Below are 20,222 nucleotides of genomic sequence, written 5' to 3'. Positions count from 1 at the left end.
CTCGCGCCAGTGCTCAATCAGAAAAAAAAAAAAAAAAAAAAAAAAAAGGTATCCCGATAACGTAAGAGGTTAAAGCAGAACATAAAACTAAAGAATAAAACAATAGACAACATAGATTAAGAATGTGGAGAAGTAAAATTGATATAAACGAAAGAAGCGCGGATCGAAGGCAAGTGGGCAAAAGTGCTCTGATGGGACGCAACCACTGGTGAACCCCAGAGAAATCCGAATCAAAGGGGAACTAAGAATAATATGATGCTTTGAGGTTTTTCCTTTCAGGAAAAGAAGAGAAATATGACAGGGGAAAGGTAAAGAGCAATGAAAAAACACTAAACAAACTGAACAAAAGGCATAATCTCACAGTCCATCTGCAGCAGCTATCCATCCAAACACCACGCCCGTCACAGCAGTCGCAACCGCCCAAACAATCCCCCATCCCACCGCACCCTCTAGCCCCGTCCCACTGATCGTCCCAACAACCTGCACAATTGTATTCAACATAATCATCGTCGCCAGCACTACAGTGCGCGATGCCAATACCCGCGTCTTTGCCAACAGCCCCAGCCAGTATCTGCGATACAGCGATGTGACAAGTAGCTCACCAGGTCGCTCGACGTGCTTCCGCCCCTTTGGCGCTTCTTGCCGGTCAAGGTACGCAGCCCCGATACAACTGACGAAGAGGAAATCGCGCAGGGCGTAGCCTGCGGGCAATAGGGTGGTGAATAAGGAGACAAAGCCTCTTGGCCCTTCGTGAGCGCGGCGCAGGTCCGGCAGGCCATCGAAGTGCATGACCAGGCAACTTGGGAGCCAGGTGGAGAAGCTGGTGTAGAGGGATACGGCGTATATGGCTGTGGCGACGAGGGTGGTGTAGACAGTTGTTGGGGTGTCGGTGAGAATTGTTGGCTTTTGTTTGGTTTTACCTTTGGCAGCTGTGTTGGTGCTGGATGTGCCGGTGCGGGCGCAAAGCCGTGAAGAAAGTCGAGAACAAATGCGGCAGCAGGTGTAGGAGATAGGGTGTTGCTGGTGCACGAGGCTTGGGGCACGGAATATGCTGAATGGGACGGCGGTAGAGAAGATGGTTATGAACGCGACCGTTAGTATGGTCGTAGGGCGGGTTCCGTAGAAACTACAGAGAAGGACATAGGTTGGGAGATGGGTTAGGAAGACGAAGGATGCGACATCACGGGCTGTAAGGGAAATAGGGCATGGTTAGTGTTGGTCAGGTTGAGTGCGAGAGCAAAGGGGGACTGGGGTATGTAACTGACCGTCGTATCCCAAGACCCAAGCAACAGTTAACTCAAGAGCTCTCCATGCCAACAATCCTCCAACCTGCCACCAATGATCATAATACTTGCTAGTCCAGGCAAGATCTCCGTGTGTAATCTGAGTACTAAGGGAGAATAGCGCGGTGCTGAGCGCCAGACTAGATAACAAAATGCCGCTGTATTGCACCAGACAGAGGAGCCAGTTAGGGGCATCTCTAGTTACGACCTGCTCTACATTGGATGCTGCAGCTTTCACTTTCGTCCTCGAGCTCGCCTTCACTGGCGTCGTTGATGCTTTTCGAGGCGGCATTTTAAACGATTCGTCGTACTCCTCGGCGGCGGGGAGTGGCGGAGTGGGATCGCGACGTTGGCACCTTGCGTATTGAATTGTCTGGGATGCGAACGGGTTGAAAAAACTCAGGAGTTCGGATTTTGCGAGTTAAACGTGGCATAAGGACCGGATTCCTGAAAGTGGCGGTTCTTGTGTGTTGATCGCAGATCAGGGATTGTTTTGATGTTATGTTTTTAATCGATGGGAGGAGCGAGCCGATGACGTCAGGGCAGCTTTCGGGAGTCAGGTTGTTTACAAACGTCTGATTGGCTAACTTTATCTCCAACTTTCCATGGAACAAATCGCCTTGGAAACCGTGGAAAGTATCAAGGGAAATGCGGAGGGAGGTTCATGAATAACTATGAGTGGAATCTAACCGGAAAAAATGGTTAAATAGGATATTATTGTTGCATTTCTGCCGTGAAAATACTTTCCTGCGACAAATTAGCTAAGGGCTTTGCCAGCCAGGAGCCATCTGTAAATGTGTACACATTGCCTGCCTACAAAGACATCTATGATGAGGGATGTCGTATTTTGCCTGCTTGATGAACTTCAGGATGTCCACTTGGGTTAAGAACCGAAAACATCTAAACATCTATATGCACAAATATTAAAATTTGTAATTAAACTGGTTAAAGCAAGGGTGTGATCACTGAACACTACTATAATACAAGCAAATAGGAAATTTTAGACTGACGGAGTATAAACTTGAAGGGCCGGAACGCCTATTCAAACCGCAGACCCATTAAAGTAAAAGGGTTATTTTAGATAAAAACAAAAAGAGGGACAAGATGCGTATCGACAACAAAATGATCAAGCTTGCAGTTCACGAGCAAAAACGCACACTCTTTAATCATCATCTCCTCCTCCTCCTCCTCCTCCTCCTCCTCCTTCTTCTTCTTCTTTGGGTTGAACCACACCGATCTCTACAGTTCCAGCCTCTCTACCTCTCGTATCGCGAATGACCGCCTTGAATGACCCATTGTGCCAGAAGTCCTTAACGGTAAGTTCTCGGGTCCTGCCCAAGCTCTCAATGTCGCTAATTCGATTTAGGGTCTTTTCCAGGTGTTCGGCAAAGCCTGGCTCATTACAAATCTCCCTGAAGGCAATTTGCATCGGAACGGAGTCCGCCCGAACCATGGCATTGGAGTCGATGGTGAATATGTTATCGTGATCGTAGCTCTGGATAAAGTCTGCTCTTGTCATGACTTGTCGCGCTTCGTGAAGAGGCATCTGTGGAAGGATGTGTCCCTGTTCTGGGTGATAGGTTTCGTCCATGGCCTTTTCCCGGTCGACCAGCTCTTTAGCGAGGACCATTGCGGCAGACTAGAGATGAGATTAGTAAGAAGTGTATAAATAGCACAGCAAAGGGGTAAATTGCCCCTTACCGAGTATTTCTGCTCATTCATAACATCATCGTCCATTTCCGTACCCAATATCCAGCATTTGTTGAGAAACCATGTCTTCTCCGCCTGGCATATCTGCGCACATGTCCCCAGCATGTCCCTTGATTTTGCAACGCGATTTAGAAATGTTAGCCGTCCGCCAACCCTGTCGTAGACCTGTTCAAGAATCGAATCTTCGAGGGTCTCGTTAAAGTATTTCTGCCTATATTGCCTAAGAGCTATCATCGCTTGATTCTTGGGAAGATCAGGAACAGGAATAATTTCCATTCGGGTGGCGTAACGCTTTAACCGTTCATAGACCCAGTAATCATCGCTGTTGAAAACTACACTGTTGTTAATACGCAGGGCGACGCGAAAGGAGCCAACCCGTATATTTAACTCACTCATTGTTACCAAGTTGCTTGCTGCCCATTGTTCAGCACGTTGCTGGATCATTTCTAGAAGGTCACGCCCATCTTCATCGTCTCTGACAAGATGGGTGCTGTTAACAATTAAAACCAACGGTCTCCCACCCTTGTGCCGCCGCGCAAGCGCGACTTTCTCAAGTTTATTGAGAGCTCGTTCAATATCCAGCAAGGCTGTGGTGTCCCGGGGTCCTCTAATGCTGAACAAACTGCCGATATAGCTATAAAATAAAACTTGAGTAAACCTTCCGATATATCATTTTGAGGGACTTGTCATATATACATACTCTTCATGAAACTCAAAGTCTAGAGCCTTGCCGAGTCGAATACGGAAAATCTCAAGGTCTGCATGTGCTTCGAAAAATGCGACTCCATCACCATTAATTTTCCTCATGGCATCGAGAAGCATGGACGTCTTTCCAGTTCCTTTTTCGCCGATAATCAGGTAGTAGCGGCCTCGAATGGTACCATTGACTATCCGATCAACCCTATTCTGCTCCTCACGTTCGACCCAGTGACCTGTGTCACTGCCATCGGTGCCCATTGAAGGCGCCACGCCAGCAACCTCGAGAACTGGATCTCCTGGGTTGAATGCATTGTCCATTTTCTCCAAGACTAGATGTTTATAGTACCGATGATAAGAGTATCCGGCCGCACTGTGCGTATGCGCGATTGGGATAGTTAGGGCACCTATACCAAACCCAGCATGTAGAGAATGTTATATGGTCTCACCCTACAACAGCGATTGACGCAAACATAGTTGCTGCGGCTTCCAGCATTTTCAGGATCGTAGACCTAAGGGAAGGGCCGGGATCCTCGTCTTTCTTCTTCTTCTTCTTAGTGCCCCCATTTCCATCATCATCTTCTTCAAATCCGTTCTGATTTAGGGACGGGGACCCGACTGGTATATTCTGCACATTTCGCCGGGTCGAAGGAAGAACAGACCAAGGGCGAAATTGGGGACAAATTGCCCTAGGCCTGGAGGATACTATCGCCTGTGCACCACCGCATATGCGATTCCAGCACATTGCGCGGACATAGACAATGTCGTTTTGGCTCTTGGTGGTTAAATGGTTAGGCGGTGAGAGGATAGTTAATCTCGGAGGGAATGTGACTGATAGTAAGAGTTAATAGCCTTGCGGCCTGCCGTGTATTTTAACACCAAAGTGGGGGAAAATTGGAAGTTGTGGTTAATGTATGAAAGAAAACAAAAAGGAGTGGAATTAGCATGAGAACAGCTTGCAAAAACAAGAAGGAAAAGAAAAAAGAAAAAAAAAAAAAAAAAAAAAAAGAAAGAAAAAAAAAGAAAAAGGAAAAAGGAGAGAAAAGAAAGGAAAGAAAAACAAAAATTTACACGACTCTACAAAGTCGGAATTTGCTCTTAGAAAACCTTCGTTGGAAGGTCACCAAAACACAGCCATAGTCAGCCACACTTGGAGCAGCGTGTTTTTGCCCGCTTAACCGCTGCCAAGTTCTTTTCAGCTATCTGTTACGAGTTAGACATATCCATTGTCCACTGGGCACCGCTTGGCTGGCTGGTATGGAGGATGGCGAAGAATTTAACAAAGATGGCGTTCTATTATTTTATTGAAGGCTTGATAAACTACCGCATTTTCGAAAAAGTCGCCAGATGAGTTTTCCAACAAATTTCATATACCGTAACTCCCATATCTTTCGTCAGCAATCAAGAGAACAGAAAAGGACCAGACACATTGCTCCAATGCACACGCGATTCAAATATCGTGCCGTTAGATGCACCTCGGCCTTGAGATCCAGCTTGATCTCCCACCATCAACCCCGCAGCCTTCAATTTCTTTTATCATCAGTCGCCCCTTCAACGGGGTACCTTTTAACCGAGATCAGTGATCCCGAACTGTGTTTGGCAAATGAAAATGTGGTGTCGCTTCATTGAAGAATGCAAAGTGGATAGGAAAGAGGTTAGCCTGTTGCTTCCGCCGCATTTGGGACTGAGTTTGTGTGATATCGGGTGCTCTAGGAGCTTTACCAAGTGTGATTGTGCGTATAGGTCAGTTAGGTAAGATGCACTTGGCCACGGAGATAATTTTTATTGGCGGCTTTCTGCCGGATGAGGTGACTCTATTGCACCGATGAATGGATTGTGGATTATTACGGGGTAGAATAGGTAGAAAACGGGCCTTTTCCTTGAGTCCAGCTCAAGTTGCGCAAACAGCAGAAGCAGAGAAGTCGAAAGAGGACAATAATGGCTATGGGATGACGAATAATCAAAGCCTTCACCTCCACCCCGGGAAGAATTTGTACAAATGCAAACGTCAGATTTGTGCTGACAGCATCTCCAGACAGGAAGAGCTTTGTAGACATCGCACGATAATTCCGCGGCGGTCAACTACATGTCTTATCATCTAAATTACCTTTTGGACTTGGTCCATGATGGAAGATGGCGCTTTTCATGATGTTGGCTCTTGTGACGTTTTCCTGCGTTAAATACTTGGGACCGCAGAGGCGATTAGACAGAGGAAGGAGACGTTGGTTTGTCGAGACAGTATCCCTGGATCCTTCTTTCAAAAAATATACCGTCAAAACGCGAATGAAATAAAACATACACATGGTATCAACCGATAGAGAGATATTCCGACCAAAAGTTCCGTAGCCGATCGCCCTGCATATCTCGAGTCATCATGTGAAACCGTATCACTCACGCCAGAAGTTGGAGAATGGTTTTAGAAGCTCTATTTAGTTGATGCTATGAATCACAGCTCATTACCAATAGCACAGTTAAAGAACAACAGATGATATAAATGGCATGATTTCGCGATATCTAGATTCAGTTTGATATGAAGTCTAGTCTATTTGTTCATCTAGAATCCAGACAATACGCTGTACCAGCTCACTTTGCGCGATTGTCCTCTATGTCAACTCCTTATCATAGATCTATTCTAATAGGTGATATTACGTCTCTATATTCGACATGGCGGACACTCCCATCACCTGGCATCCTCACACGAACGGTGATCCCCTTACTAGGTTGGGACAAGGCACAGATACGGATATTTCAATGTGAGTTGTATAGAGAGAGATTCGACAGTAGTAGCTCATATGCATAAACTATAGTATGAACTCAACGGTAGTGACTCCACCATCTCGACTTCGGAGGGAACATCGAAATGATCAGCAATCCCCAGAATCCCGAGGCCGTGAAGGAGGTCCTCGTCGTGGCGTTTGGTGTGTTCAAACGATCCTATATCTGCTGGATATATCGGACGGGGGAGCATAGACAGGATGCGTATAAGGAGACAAAATACACAGTTGATTTTGTAAAATCAGGAGAACGTCTGCACTTTGTTCTCCAACGTTGACAGAGAAAGGAAATCTCAAAAGACAGTTACAGGCTGCCAGATGATCTTCGATCATGACATCGGGGGAAGCGGTACTAAGAAGAAGACAGCAGAGTGTCTGTCTGGGTTCCCCTGAGCAATTGAATCCAGCTACGGGCATCGACTCGCAATGGCCATTAAAATCAATGCCTGTCCCCAAGTGGCGGATTACGATTCGCGCATTTTCGCAGCGATCAGCTAGCCCTGTAGTTGATCTGAGCGAACATCGGAATGCCGAGAAGAGAACCAAAAATAGTGATCACGACAGTCATGATATTGAAAGCATACGTTCGGGCCATGTGGGGACGGTGGCTGCTGCGGATGTCACCTGAACACGGCGGTCGTGAAATACTGATGTTAACCACGGTTGCGTGAAAAGGGACAGGAAGACGAGTTATCAGGATTAATCGGCGACCAAGTTTCCTGACGATAGGTTTGTCATTATTTCCACATCCAGAGTGGTTGTATGATCTGTGATCCGTAATGTTGTTAGATCTTCATTTCTAGAAATTTATATGGTGGGGATCATATCGGCATAGACGAACAACTACTGACCTTATTCCTCCTTTTTTAACCGCAAAGTCTACTCATTGCTCAACCTTCTGCGATTCAGGTACATGTGTGGAGACATACAATGGAAGACTAGTTCCACGGAGATTTTCAATCCAAGTTAGTGCCTTATTCTTCCCAGCACAATAGCCATAAGAGCCATTGCACTTTTTTTACCCTTTTTTTTTTTTTTTTGGGTTGAGGTTTAGAATTAGACTCTCGGCCCGAGCGGCGGCAGGAGCTCACCCGAACGGGTTTAGTGCCACCAGTGCTACAGTGCTTCTTTTACTCCAGGTTTACGCTTGGGACCGATGGTTTCCGAGGAGAAATTCCGGCTCCGTGAAATTTTCTCCAAGATTTGCTTCCGTTAAAGCATTGGAATATATATATATATATATATATATATATAATCTTTGAACGGGCTAAAAATTCCTGCTCCTCCTCACCTCAACCCTATAGACTGGCCTTCTTTTGATTCTTTTGCCATTTTGCTTTCATTTGTTTTTATTTGTTGATTTATTGCACCCATTGAGTCTCTAGTCGTCCCAAAAAAAAAAAAAAAAAGGTTTGGGACGGTGTATGCTTTTTACACCTTTAAGCTTGCGGACTGACATCTTTAGCAGCGTTTAAAGCAATAGTAATGGATCAGCCTACTCAGGAGAAAGAACATCCTCAAGGTATGAGGGATTTTGAAAGCCTGGCGAGCAATCATCGCTATTACTTTTTCCCGTGGGCATCTTTAGAACAATCAAATTGAGAATGCTAATACATACATCACCCACAGAGGTTGCGGAACAAAACGGAGTTGAGCAAACTTCCAATGGAAATCATGTAGACGGAGAACAAGTTGGAGGTATAGAGCGCTCTGTTAATCACTTATTGACTATAAATGAATTCCTGATGACCGATTTGGAGTTGAATGCAGTTCTTTTTCAGATTTCCGTCAAGCTTCCTCACGAGCCGTACACCATCCAAGTTACGGTGAGAAACTCTTTCCCTCCCGCTAATTCGAACATCAGTTAACGTGATCAATTTTTCTATAGGTATCGAGCCAGGAACAAGTCCAGGATGTTCGTCAGTCGATTGTCGAGTTACCAGGTACCTTTCAGTACACGAGCTTTCACTTGGAGCATAATGGAACCAGAATAAACGACTATGTTGAGTTGTCCGAGGTCAAGGGCCTCCAGGCCGATTCCGAAGTTGTTTTGATCGAGGATCCGTACACCGAGAAGGAGGCCCGGATGCATGTAGTTCGGATAAGAGAGTTGATTGGTGCGGCCGGAGATCGCATTGACAATTTGCACGGCATCTGTGCTGGTTTGTCGCTCCATGATGCCGTCGCCGCTGGTGAACAGTTATCCGACACAAAAGAAGGGCAAGATGTGGCCAACGGTCATGCCCTTTCAGACTTCGAGGTGTCGGCACCACCCGTCCTGCAAACAATTCTCCCCCGAATCCAACCCCCACTTCCTAAGACGGTCAAGGCAATTTCCCTGTCGCCCTGGAATCCCCCACCATACCATCTCCGCCAACGCGGACACCTATTATACCTGCAGGTAACCACGAATGAAGGCGAGCAACATCAGATAACATCCCATGTATCCGGATTCTATGTGAACAAATGCTCAAATGCCAAATTCGACCCCTTCCCTAGACCCGCTCCTAAGAATTACAGTGCCCACTCTCTCCTGACGCTGATCTCGATGCTGTCCCCGTCCTTCGATGCTGCATTTAAAGCCCTACAGGAGTCAAACAACAAAAAAGATTTGTTGACTACTTTTCCCTTACAAAACTCCATCCCCAACAACCCATGGCTTGTGCCAGCGGCTTCTTCACCAATTACGGCCCATCAGGCCGATATCACTCGTTCCCAGGAGAACTATTTGATTTCCGGCGTGGATAACTCTGAAACCTTGAGAGACTGGAATGAAGAGTTCCAGAGTACAAGGGAACTACCCAGGGAAACGGTCCAGGATAAAGTCTTTAGAGAACGTTTGACCTCAAAGCTTTTTGCTGACTACAATGACGCCGCTGCCCGTGGTGCTGTTCTGGTCGCCAGAGGCGAAATTACACCTCTGAACCCAACTGAAGGGAGAGACGCTCAAATTTTCGTTTATAACAACATATTCTTCTCCTTTGGAGCTGATGGAGTTGGGACTTTTGCGTCGGAAGGTGGCGACGAGGCTGCTAGGATTGCAGTTGGAAAGGACATTGTGGGCGTGAAAGCCGTCAACCAGCTTGATATCCCCGGCCTCTTTACCCCTGGCACTGTTGTGGTTGACTACTTGGGCAAGCGGTTGGTTGGACAGAGCATAGTTCCTGGCATCTTCAAGCAACGGGAGCCTGGCGAGCACCAGATTGATTATGGAGGAGTTGAGGGTAAGGAGATTGTCACAGCGCACCAGGACTTTGTGCCTGTGTTTGAGAAACTGTCTACTTCCCTGCGAGTGAAAAAGCATCCGGTCTGGGATAAAGAGGGTAAAAGACACGATCTGGAAGGGAGCGTGGAAACAAAGGGACTCTTAGGTACGGATGGTCGAAAATACGTTCTCGACCTTTACCGGATAACTCCTTTGGATATTGCATGGACTGAAGATGCTGAGGGACATGAGCCATATCCCCACAGAATGTCTGTTTTGAGGTTGGAGCTGGTTGAGTCGTACTGGAGATTTAAGATGGGCCAGTATGTGAAGGAGCAAGTTGAACTGCGAAAGGCTGCGAAGAAAGAGGCTGAAAAGATTGAAGCACCAAAAGGAGATGAGACGGAGGCCCCATCAACGGATGAAAAAGGTGAAGGTGAAAAGAAGCCCGTCGATCGAGAACAGGAACGTGTTGACATCTCCGCCTTCAAACTTGCCCTCAACCCCGATGTCTTCAGTGGACAAGTGCCTCAGACCGATGAAGAAAAGGAGGAGTGGGCTCAGGATGAGGAGGAGGTTCGTTCGGCCTGCCAATATCTGATTTCCAAGATCATTCCCGAACTTATCCAGGATTTGCACAATGGTGACGTAGGGTTCCCAATGGACAGCAGATCGTTGACCCAACTTCTCCACAAGCGAGGTATCAATGTTCGATACCTGGGCAAGTTAGCCAAGCTCTCACAAGAAAAGGGGCAAAGGCTGGCTGCTTTGAGCACACTTTTGATCCAAGAGATGGTGTCTCGTGCCTTTAAACATATTGCCAACCGATATCTGCGATATCTTCCACCTCCTTTCGCCGCGTCCTGCATTTCACATCTGCTGAACTGTTTGCTTGGGACACAACTCAACTCAAACCCACTCCCGGAAATAGACGAGGAATTGAGGGAATGCTACCCAGAGGGTGATTTCTCTTTCGAAAAAGTTACTCCCACTTCTTTGAAAGAGGATATCGAAAAGAACATCAAGGTCCGTTTTAGATTCAACTTGGATCCTAGCTGGGTTGAATCTCTCAAACGTCTTCAAATCCTGCGAGATATCGCTATCAAACTTAGTCTTCAGTTAGGTGCTCGTGACTTTGCGTTTGAGCATTCACAGATCAAACCTCAGGAACACTCGCCTGTTACCAATGGCACTCGCGCTTCGCAAGATGAGCAGGGCAAGAAAAAGAAGAAGAAGGGAAGCAACAATGCTTCCCCAAGCCGGACGTCGGGAAGCCCTAAGCCCGCTATCACTTTTGTACCGGAAGATATTCTTAACATCATGCCTCTGGTTAAGGATGCTTCCCCCCGAAGTGCACTGGCGGAGGAAGCCCTGGAGGCTGGGCGTATTTCGTTGATGCAGAACCAGAAAGAGATTGGACAAGAGCTTATCTTGGAATCTCTGTCCCTCCACGAGCAAATCTATGGCATCCTTCACCCAGAGGTGGCAAAGTTGTACCACCAGCTCTCCATGATTTACTACCAGACAGACGAGAAGGAAGCCGCTGTTGAGTTGGCCCGGAAAGCTGTCATTGTTACTGAGAGAACAATGGGCGTCGACTCTGCCGACACTATTTTGAGCTACCTTAACCTGAGTTTATTCGAGCACGCATCAGGCAATACGCAAACCGCCCTCGTTTATATCAGACATGCTTCAGAGCTATGGAAAATTATCTATGGTTCTCATCACCCTGACTCTATCACCACCATGAACAACGCTGCTGTCATGCTTCAGCATCTCAAGAAATACTCCGACTCCCGCAAATGGTTTGAATCTTCCTTGACAGTCTGCGAAGGCCTCTTCGGAAGACAATCAATTAACACCGCCACCATTCTCTTCCAGCTTGCCCAAGCCCTCGCTCTCGACCAAGACTCAAAGGCAGCCGTTAACCGCATGCGTGATGCCTACAACATTTTCCTCAACGAACTTGGTCCCAACGATCGAAACACCAAAGAGGCAGAAAGCTGGCTTGAACAACTCACGCAAAACGCCGTGTCCATCGCTAAGCATGCGAAGGACATCCAAGCGCGCAGACTGCGCCGGACCAATCTTTCTCCTCGCGTGACCATGGGAACCAAACCGCTTCCTCAGGTTGGTCAATCGAACCCCGCGACTACCAACGGGGCAACATCAAGTAAACCAAACGGACTAGACTCGAGAAGCATTGATGAGCTTTTGAAGTTCATCGAGGGAGGCGAATCTAGTAACCCTCGCACTAAGCAGAAGAAAAGAGCTGCAACCACCAATCCCAAGCTTCGTGGATCAAAACAATCCCCCGTGAAAACCACCTAAAAGTGTGTTCCTGTATTATCTGACCTCAAACCTATCAAAATTTGTTTTATCATTTAATTGCATCATTTCTTCTAACTCTGTTATTACTATGTACCTTTTTTTTTACTTTCTCCCGTTTTGCTTTTTATTTTTGTCAAAGTCGAATCATGACCCGCCCATTCCCGAAAAGTCTTCTTGCAGAAGCTCCAGATACTGTTGAGCGGAAATTTTTCTCTGTTTTTCTATACAAATCCCGAAGACATAGTAAAATGCGAGAGCCTTTCCCCTTTAGCCAGCATTGTTTTTGAGTTATCCATATATGATGGATGATTGCATTGCGATGTCCATTGTGAACCCCTCTTCCCTTTTGCAACCATCTCAACTCACAAATTATTCGTATTTTGCATTTAATATGTACTATCATGTCTATTTGTTTGTGGTATTATTTCGTTGTACAAAATATAGGGATCTACATAGCACTGTTTCCATTTTCTCATTTTGTTCTTAATGTTCCCATTTTTACGCCATATGCCACATTGTTTGTTCCAGTATGTATAGTTAATTAAACGCTGCTTCATAGGCAACGGGCAAAGGGGAAGAACATTGTATTATAGAGATGAATTTTGAAACCATTGGCATCTTCTCTCATTTCGTGATTTACTCCTTGGAAATTTTTTTTTTTTTCCCTATCAACCCCCCTTTCAGTAGTATTGAGAAAGTTCGTACTGATTGTGCCTGTGACGCACGCCAAGGAGAAATTTAGGGCTGAATTTTCCATGGTCATGTGACTAGCGTTTGTTTACATCGTCCGAACTTCTCTAGACATTGTAGAAATGTGTCTTAATAGTATCACCAATAATACGACCAAATAGCTATTATTGCATATTTTAATACCCCACTGGTTGGGTCCGATATATTGATATATTCCTTACATTTCCATGAATTAAGTATCCTCTGAACGCCACGCTAGGTCATCCCGGACCTTGGAGAGCCCTTCGGCCGCGGGCAGCCAGGAGTGGTTGAGCTGCGCAGGCATTTCGATGAAGTCCAGGTATGCTGATGATATAACCGCTTGATTACCTGCTCGTGAGTGGTGGCATTATGGGCATTGGCACTAATAGCAAGGGAACGAAATTCAGGTCGAACAGCCTTTTCCCCCTCTCGCAATAATGGCTTCAAACTCCGCAACCTCGCGCCTAAGGCCCTCCGCGTCTGAAGTCCCCATCACGTCGAGATGGTGTAATAGGGCATTGCGTCCTTTAACATCTACAATATTGCGTCTGGAAAAATACTGGAAGATAACCCCATTGGGTGCTCCGAACTTGAATAGCACCAATGCGTGCAGCCTCGATCAGGACAGCCGCACTGTGACGAGAGAGGAGAGGGAAACTTCCGAATCAGAGTCTACCCCCAATGATCCGACTTGGGTTCCAGGACGTGCCATGCGCAAGCGTATTAGGCATAAATATTCCACTCGTATTGGGAGCCGGTCGAGGGTCATTGTGAGGAGTCCAGAGGCCCAGAAGCTTTTGCCCGGGCAGTTTTCTCTCCCCACTCCTTTAATAAAGGGACAGGGCCGACAAGGCCAGACGGTGGATGGGGCAAACGGGAATGCAAATACGAATTCTACAGTTGTGGATTCTAATGAAAACTCGTCAACCCAAAATTCCCGTCGGGTTTCTGCGAAACGTAAGCCACCGCCCTATTCGGGATGGAATAGTCAGAGGACATGGAAGGATTCGTGTGAGGAGTATAATGAATCGTCATATATTGCGATCGCGCAGGGTATTTTCCAAGTTTGGGATACATTTCTTATAATGACAGCTCCACAACAAAGCATTAGCTGGGGGGCAAGATCTCTTTTGTCTATGGCTTTGGATACAACTTCCATGTATATTGCTCAAGAACAGGAGGTTGCTGACAATTGCGAAGACAAAGACGAGCAGATCGATGTGGCAGATCTTATTTTCACAGAACTAGAAAGTATTTATGGAACACCTAATGCAGGATGGAAACCCCTCAAAGCTCTTGTACGACTCCATGGCATCCGTTTAGTTTGCGAGGGGATTCAGAAAAGGTGGATATCTCCGATGATAGGCCGCCAACTTGTATTGAATTCAATTGAATCATCTTCGTACGATGCTGCGAGAGAAATATTGTCGGCCCTCCTTTCTGTTTCCCAGAGAATTGAAGGTCCTAGCCATCTGGATTGTACATTGTTTTCATCCAGGAGTTTTGGGGTATTCCATACTTTGGCTACATACGTCAACAAATCTAGTCATTTAAGCTTCTTCTTTCGTGAGGTCGGGGCATTATTACGGTACGGCATCGTGCCTGTGGAGTGGATAGCCACGGAGTCCATGAAACCGTTTGTGACTCATGCTATTCAGTCAATATCATGTGAGGATGGTGACTGTTCCGCTTCCGCCCTATATATTGTGAATATGATTCTTGTCGCCTCTGGGTCGGACACTTGCGTCGACATATCAACTTTCGAATCGCCCCAGGACAAAGCACCGAATACGTCACAAGCTCTTCGAGGGATACCGAAACCGCATCTCACATATCGGAAAATCTCGACGAATTCGAACGGGAGAACAGACGAAAGTTTAACAATTGCTTTGAATAATAGCATTTCGAGTATTTTAGGTATTCTCTGTAGTGCACATATTGTGCGTTTTGGAAACCAACCACATGCACCGTCATCAACTGCTTCTTCCATGCAGCATGTACTAGCTAGGCTGTCAGCCATAATGCAGCATGATATACTAGCAGCATCGCTTGATATAGCGCAGAATCGCACAAGATCGCAGCTTTTACGAACTGGGTATATCTTGATGGCAGATTATCTTCTTAACTGCATGATCAATAGATGCAGCGGGCAGGGAGAAACAGATGATGCTATCATGTCCGGGCTTTTAACTGCCTTTGAATATTTTATTAGCCGGTTGAAAAATCGAAAAGATTTCACGGGTAGCCTGTCGACGTTCGTGACTCATGTATCGCAGAATTGTGGTCGAGCCCGAGCAGACGATGGATTCAATCAACTGGAACTATTTACGGATGCGCTTACGGATGCTAGTTTGCAGCGGTATCCTACGCTTAGAGCTCTTCTGAGCAAGGTGGCTGTTGATGCGGCACTGGACTTTGCCGAATACACTCTCCACCCTGATCACCACTCTTGGGCTGCTTATATACAGACTAAAGTGGGGTCATATACGCATGCTCCCTTCCACCAAGGCGTGATCGTGCCGTTGACACCATCGCTGGCTTTGTCAAAGAGTGGCTATATATGGGAAGACAGTATTGGAGAATGGATTGCTGCAGTCCCTGACAAGAGGGTACAGAAGGGGCCATGTCGCCATAAGAACCGCAAAGGTTCCTCGGCGGACCCTCGAGATGTCCCATCAAATTTAAGTATTTCGGAAGATGCCAGAATGTCTAGAAGCTCCAGTAAGTTTTCAGCTTCTTCGGAGGGGTATAACTCAAGTATTTCGTCATCAGACTCCCCCTATCCATCTTGTTCTCGGAGACGGAAACGAATCGTCAATTTTCCGGAACCGAACTCGAGCAAACGAAACAAAGCCGCATATACCTCTACATTCAGCGCACCTACTCGTCGGCTATGGTCCAGGGGCAAACGTACTTGGAGTCTCTATATTGATGAACGCGGGGACAGCGAGCCTGACCCGTTAATACCTGATCAATTTGCACACTTAGAAACTGCAACGAAATTTAATGAATCTGAACCCATTCTATACACTACAAGAGCGTTACGTGAAAGAAAAAGGATCAATTATCCTCATTCTCCTGTTGCTGTTGAAGTTAAAATGCCATTGGAGGGTCCAAGATACCGAAAAGCGGTTGAGGTCGTCATATCCAATACCAAGAAAAAACAAATGGAGAGAAAACCTAGCAAATTTCCCATATCAAAAAAACGAGTGCAAGCGCCAGCAAAGTCAGATAGCGGTAACGATGTCAGTAGTGACGATGACAATAACGATAACGACGAAGATGTCCTCTCCATTGAGCCACCTCGTCTTTACCCTTTGCAATGCTATAGCTCCAGCACAACCAACCCGCGTATCTCTTCCCCCGTGAATATGATAACTCGTCACCGTTCGACTAGATCTTCATTACGAAACCCAACCATAGTGCGCGCTGCAGAAAATAATCTCGATGGCTCGAGTGATGATGAACTGAGTTTCCTTTGATTGTTTTTTTTTGGTGCTATTTGACCATGAATATTACTAGTCTTGTCATCATTTGGGTCGTTGACATTGCATTTGATAGTTTTCTAGCCGTTCAGCCCTGTCAACAGACGGAATAGGAGCACCGCATAGGCGCCAGAACATACAGTTCTCTATGTTTTATCTCGAATATTTATTCCGTGTTGGATGATGTGATACCCTTGTTGGATTTATCTTTTTTTCTCTACCACATTTCTTTATAGAAATGGTCGAGTGGCTGTCGTCACTGTTTGGAGTGTGGTTGGTGTATTAACAGCTGAAACATGCCCATTCTTGGGAGTTTTCATGGATTCTATTACATTTATTTTCTGTTGGAGGATTTCAAATACAACTGTTACCTTGGGCTCTTTGGAACACCTCAATTAGGAGTGTATAAGAAATAGAGCTGTTCTTGATTCGTTGTGGGTACGACCAATGTGGTGTAACCCGATTTTCTGAAAATTTCGACGTCCTTCATTGTTAATCGACATTCCAAAATTGAATGGTGTATTACACCTCCTCACTTCGCCTGTGGAAATATAGTGGTTTCGTTACTGCTCTCTAAGAACTAAACAATTGGGGCACCTTACCAGTCATATATCTGAAGATGGTGCATCTTCTGCAGGACCAGAGTGTGACATGTGCAGTTAATTGATCAATTCACAGGTTATGTATGTTCTTTGTGCTCCTCTTTATAATTCTCTGCACGGTACATGTACAGTTAGGAGGACCATTTGGACAAATAGTTACATTGAACGGTTCCTGTAGATCCAACTAGGAAGCAAATGCCAAAGAGTTTGTCCATTTCAGTCTGCAGCTGGTTGTCCTGTGACATGTTAAACATTCCAGAAGAGAGAGAGGTTTAGGGGTTAAACGTACCGTCACCACCCAAGCTGGTAGATGCCAAATAAAGTCCATTCAAGCCTCCCCTCAGCCTGTCCACACGTTGCTACGGAATAAAACTTGCGATCAGGCTCCCCTTGAGAATGCATTGTCTAGGGGCCAGGTGCTACTGAAGATTGGAACATTGGCTGCATATACCCGTCATTGTTCCGTCCCATATATGGGTGGTCTGCAACGCAAAAATGGCTAAGGGGGAAGCTGTGGAAGTGCGGGACGAGTTATGTGAAAGTGCTACAAACAAGGCAAAAAATTATTAAGAATGTGACCTGGAAAAAAGGGGGGAAGACAGGAATAGAAGCTCTAGAGAGCGATTTTTCAGATTTTCAGACAGTTCCCTCTTTCTATGTCAAGGGTTTCATGAAAGAAACCAAGCATTACAAATAAACCTCAATAACTGCAATACAAATATTTCCTCGTTTCTTTAATTGGGGTACGTCGTAAGAAAGGGGTAAAAACAGGGACAAAATATATCATCCCGATTGATACAAACTAGATCAACGGGGAATCCGTGAAAACTTTGTCGTATTTTTGGCAACTCTGCCTCTTAAATTACGCTTATTTTATATGTCTCCTCGCGCCTTCGCTAAAATTTCTTGCTGGTAAAACACTGCGTCATGCTAATCAACAGCCATGCTATGAACTTCACAGCAACAGTCAGTCCCCAGATAACAGCACTGAATCCCCAGAATATTAGCTTTAGCACGGATCTCGTGAGGGCGGGGAGCTTTTCCCCTTCACTAGATCCGCTGTTGTAGCGTCCGTAGTTTTCTAGGTCGACTTCTTCAATCACGACCGGAATCTGCTTTTGCTTTTTCGCTTTGACCTTCACTTCTAAGGATGAGGTTTGTGATCTTCCCCAAAACGAAAAAATTGGTTTTCGTTTGGGAGAAGAGCGAATTTGAGACATTAGCTCAGCTTCTTGCTCTGCCTCCTCACGCTCTGCTTGCGTTGCTATTAGCGGGCCATTAAAACGTGGTTGCGAGGCACTAACTGCCGGTGTTGTTCCGGAAGGCGGGGTGATGAGATATGGATCGTGGAATTCCCCTTTGGCCTCGGGGGGTTCAATTCCCATGTCCGCCAGAATGGCTCTGGTAGATTGGTCGGTGGCTGCAATTATGAAGATTGAGGCAACTAACGTGTCTATGCAGTATAAGGCTGGAACGATAGAGGATATGACACCAGCTGAAATTGATAGCATCATTGTCTCAAGGTCCAACGCTACCAATGGAGTGTCTTTGGTAGAGACTTTACCTGGGATTGTAATGAGAATCGATGGAGGTTGACCTAGAATTGCGCTATCTGTTGTATTGGAGGAAACCGTAAGATGCAATATTTGCCCTCGTGTTTTAGTGGTGGGTGATCCCGAACGTTCAGCTTTATTCGATAGATCGTCACTCGGGGCATTAAACAACGCCTGATGGTGAACGTCGTATCGGCAGTGAGCGCCGTTCCATTCTAGGATGCAAGACTCCTGTTCTTGGGCCCGTCTAACGGCGTCATCCTCTACTTCCATCGCATCGGTTGGAGCTAATTGATGCTGCCTTGACAAGCTCAAGGCTTGATCTCTAGCTAGGATCTCTGCCAACATGGGGGAAACAATCGTGATGTAGCTGGTCCCCTTAACTTGATTAATATCCGCATTATTGAGTGTAATGATGGGTGATTTGGTATTATCCATAGTTGGGTGGGATCTTTGAATTTCAACGTCACCAATAGCGTTAGTTTTAAAGCTATATAGTGACGTGGATTGGTTTCCGAAAGAAAATGTTAGATGGTCAATTCTATAAGACAAATGAATTAGCAACAGACAGTAAAAACGGACCAAAAGGAAGCTTTGCCAACTCACCTGGAAATACGCAGATGGAAGGTCCCAAGATCAGGCTGCGGTCCTGATCCATTTGCGGCCTCCCATAGACGTGTGAGTTCCTCTGTTGACGAAAGTTTGGAAGCTATTGCAAGTTGAGTAGACTCTCGCTTCGTGTGAGGGATAGCGGATTGAGGAGATGTTACGCTTGGGCTGTAGTCGCATCTCGATACAACTTCTCGTGGAAGATCATATGGAATCGAGTGTCGCGGATAGTAATGCTGCTGATTTAAAGGGACATTGGGATTGTACTTAGGAAATATCGATCGCATAGGTACTACCGGCGAGGTAGCTGATTTTGACGGAGAGCCCAAGGTCACCTCGATTTGAACCGGAGATCCGGATCGGATAGATTCCGGTGCAATTGACTGGGTGGGAGGAGATTTGCCATTGTCAGATCTCTGTGGAGACCCAAACGCTTTCGCCTCCTCCCTTAGTTTGGCAGTGGCCGAAGGTGAAGGTGAAGGTAATCTTGCAATATGAGTAGGCGGAGGAGGCGCAAGAGGAGTTTTATTTGTGTCCTCGATTATTTGAAGGATGACTGCCTCCGTTTGAGCAGAAGTTTTGTCAACTTCTAAGACGGATGGGACGACCGGAGAGACAACTGGGGATTTCGTAGCTCGTCGGCGATGGCCCTTTCTGAACGGATTGCCATTGGGCCTGTTTTGCGGTTGCACCTGAGGAAATAGCTGAAACTGGGTTTGATTCGCCATTTCTATCTTCGATTTCAAGAAATGAACAAGGTAAGTTAACCACAATTGCCTTACGAACTGATCGTAGCAAAACTATGTACTCCGTAGGCTTTGTGGGGCTTTTAAGAAGAAGGCAGCCTTATCTTGAAGGGAACCTTGGAAAGGAGGGATCCCCAGGGTTCAGTTCAGGTTCATACGTCAGAAAGCATAACCATAAGCAATGATCCGAGTTTGGGGAAGAACACATTAAGGAGAGAAAACATAGAAACTGAGGAAGAAATTGAAGGAGATGAAAACAAAAGAAGGAGAAATTTCATCCTGAGGGGACCATCTATTTTTCAAGGCAAGGGAGCAGTCCTCCGCAAAGAGAGGATGATCAATAGAATCGAAGATCAATACAGATTATGCATACTTTTCGCTAGGCAATAGTTTGACGCCTGCTCCAGGAATGAAAAAAACACGGGTGGCAAGAGATCCGCCAATAGACAAGCAGCCGTGTTTTCTGTAACTGCACCAGGACCGGGGCTTCCCATACGACGGGGACTGGATGCTAAAT

General features: G+C 46.0%; 6 protein-coding genes across 6 annotated transcripts; 3 read left to right on the top strand and 3 right to left on the bottom strand.

Annotated features, from left to right (window-relative positions):
- Positions 1-357: 357 nt before the first annotated feature.
- On the bottom strand, positions 358-1,575 carry PAAG_07174 (hypothetical protein; the record flags this gene model as incomplete). The annotated part of the gene is made up of 2 exons (XM_002790892.1): positions 358-1,187; positions 1,266-1,575. The coding sequence occupies 2 exons, from the start codon at positions 1,573-1,575 to the stop codon at positions 358-360; spliced, it is 1,140 nt and encodes a 379-aa protein (XP_002790938.1).
- Positions 1,576-2,445: 870 nt separating this feature from the next.
- PAAG_07173 (hypothetical protein) lies at positions 2,446-4,434 on the bottom strand (the record flags this gene model as incomplete). The annotated part of the gene is made up of 5 exons (XM_015846153.1): positions 2,446-2,922; positions 2,985-3,325; positions 3,386-3,627; positions 3,694-4,062; positions 4,139-4,434. 5 exons carry the CDS (start codon positions 4,432-4,434, stop codon positions 2,446-2,448), a joined length of 1,725 nt encoding a protein of 574 aa, XP_015700588.1.
- Positions 4,435-6,353: 1,919 nt separating this feature from the next.
- PAAG_07171 (hypothetical protein) lies at positions 6,354-7,091 on the top strand (the record flags this gene model as incomplete). Its single annotated transcript, XM_002790889.1, has 3 exons — positions 6,354-6,442; positions 6,497-6,588; positions 6,871-7,091. 3 exons carry the CDS (start codon positions 6,354-6,356, stop codon positions 7,089-7,091), a joined length of 402 nt encoding a protein of 133 aa, XP_002790935.1.
- Positions 7,092-7,948: 857 nt separating this feature from the next.
- PAAG_07170 (eukaryotic translation initiation factor 3 135 kDa subunit) lies at positions 7,949-11,999 on the top strand (the record flags this gene model as incomplete). Its single annotated transcript, XM_002790888.1, has 4 exons — positions 7,949-7,985; positions 8,093-8,161; positions 8,234-8,289; positions 8,352-11,999. 4 exons carry the CDS (start codon positions 7,949-7,951, stop codon positions 11,997-11,999), a joined length of 3,810 nt encoding a protein of 1,269 aa, XP_002790934.1.
- A 1,148-nt stretch (positions 12,000-13,147) lies between these two features.
- Positions 13,148-16,192, top strand: PAAG_07169 (hypothetical protein; the record flags this gene model as incomplete). The annotated part of the gene is made up of 1 exon (XM_002790887.1): positions 13,148-16,192. The coding sequence occupies one exon, from the start codon at positions 13,148-13,150 to the stop codon at positions 16,190-16,192; it is 3,045 nt and encodes a 1,014-aa protein (XP_002790933.1).
- A 1,501-nt stretch (positions 16,193-17,693) lies between these two features.
- PAAG_07168 (conserved proline-rich protein) lies at positions 17,694-19,687 on the bottom strand (the record flags this gene model as incomplete). Its single annotated transcript, XM_002790886.1, has 2 exons — positions 17,694-18,891; positions 18,957-19,687. The coding sequence occupies 2 exons, from the start codon at positions 19,685-19,687 to the stop codon at positions 17,694-17,696; spliced, it is 1,929 nt and encodes a 642-aa protein (XP_002790932.1).
- Positions 19,688-20,222: the final 535 nt, after the last annotated feature.

This window comes from Paracoccidioides lutzii (assembly GCF_000150705.2).
Source record: "Paracoccidioides lutzii Pb01 unplaced genomic scaffold supercont2.22, whole genome shotgun sequence".
In the NCBI taxonomy this organism is placed as follows: Eukaryota; Fungi; Ascomycota; class Eurotiomycetes; order Onygenales; family Ajellomycetaceae; genus Paracoccidioides; species Paracoccidioides lutzii.
This window is presented reverse-complemented; position numbering and strand designations above follow the sequence as displayed.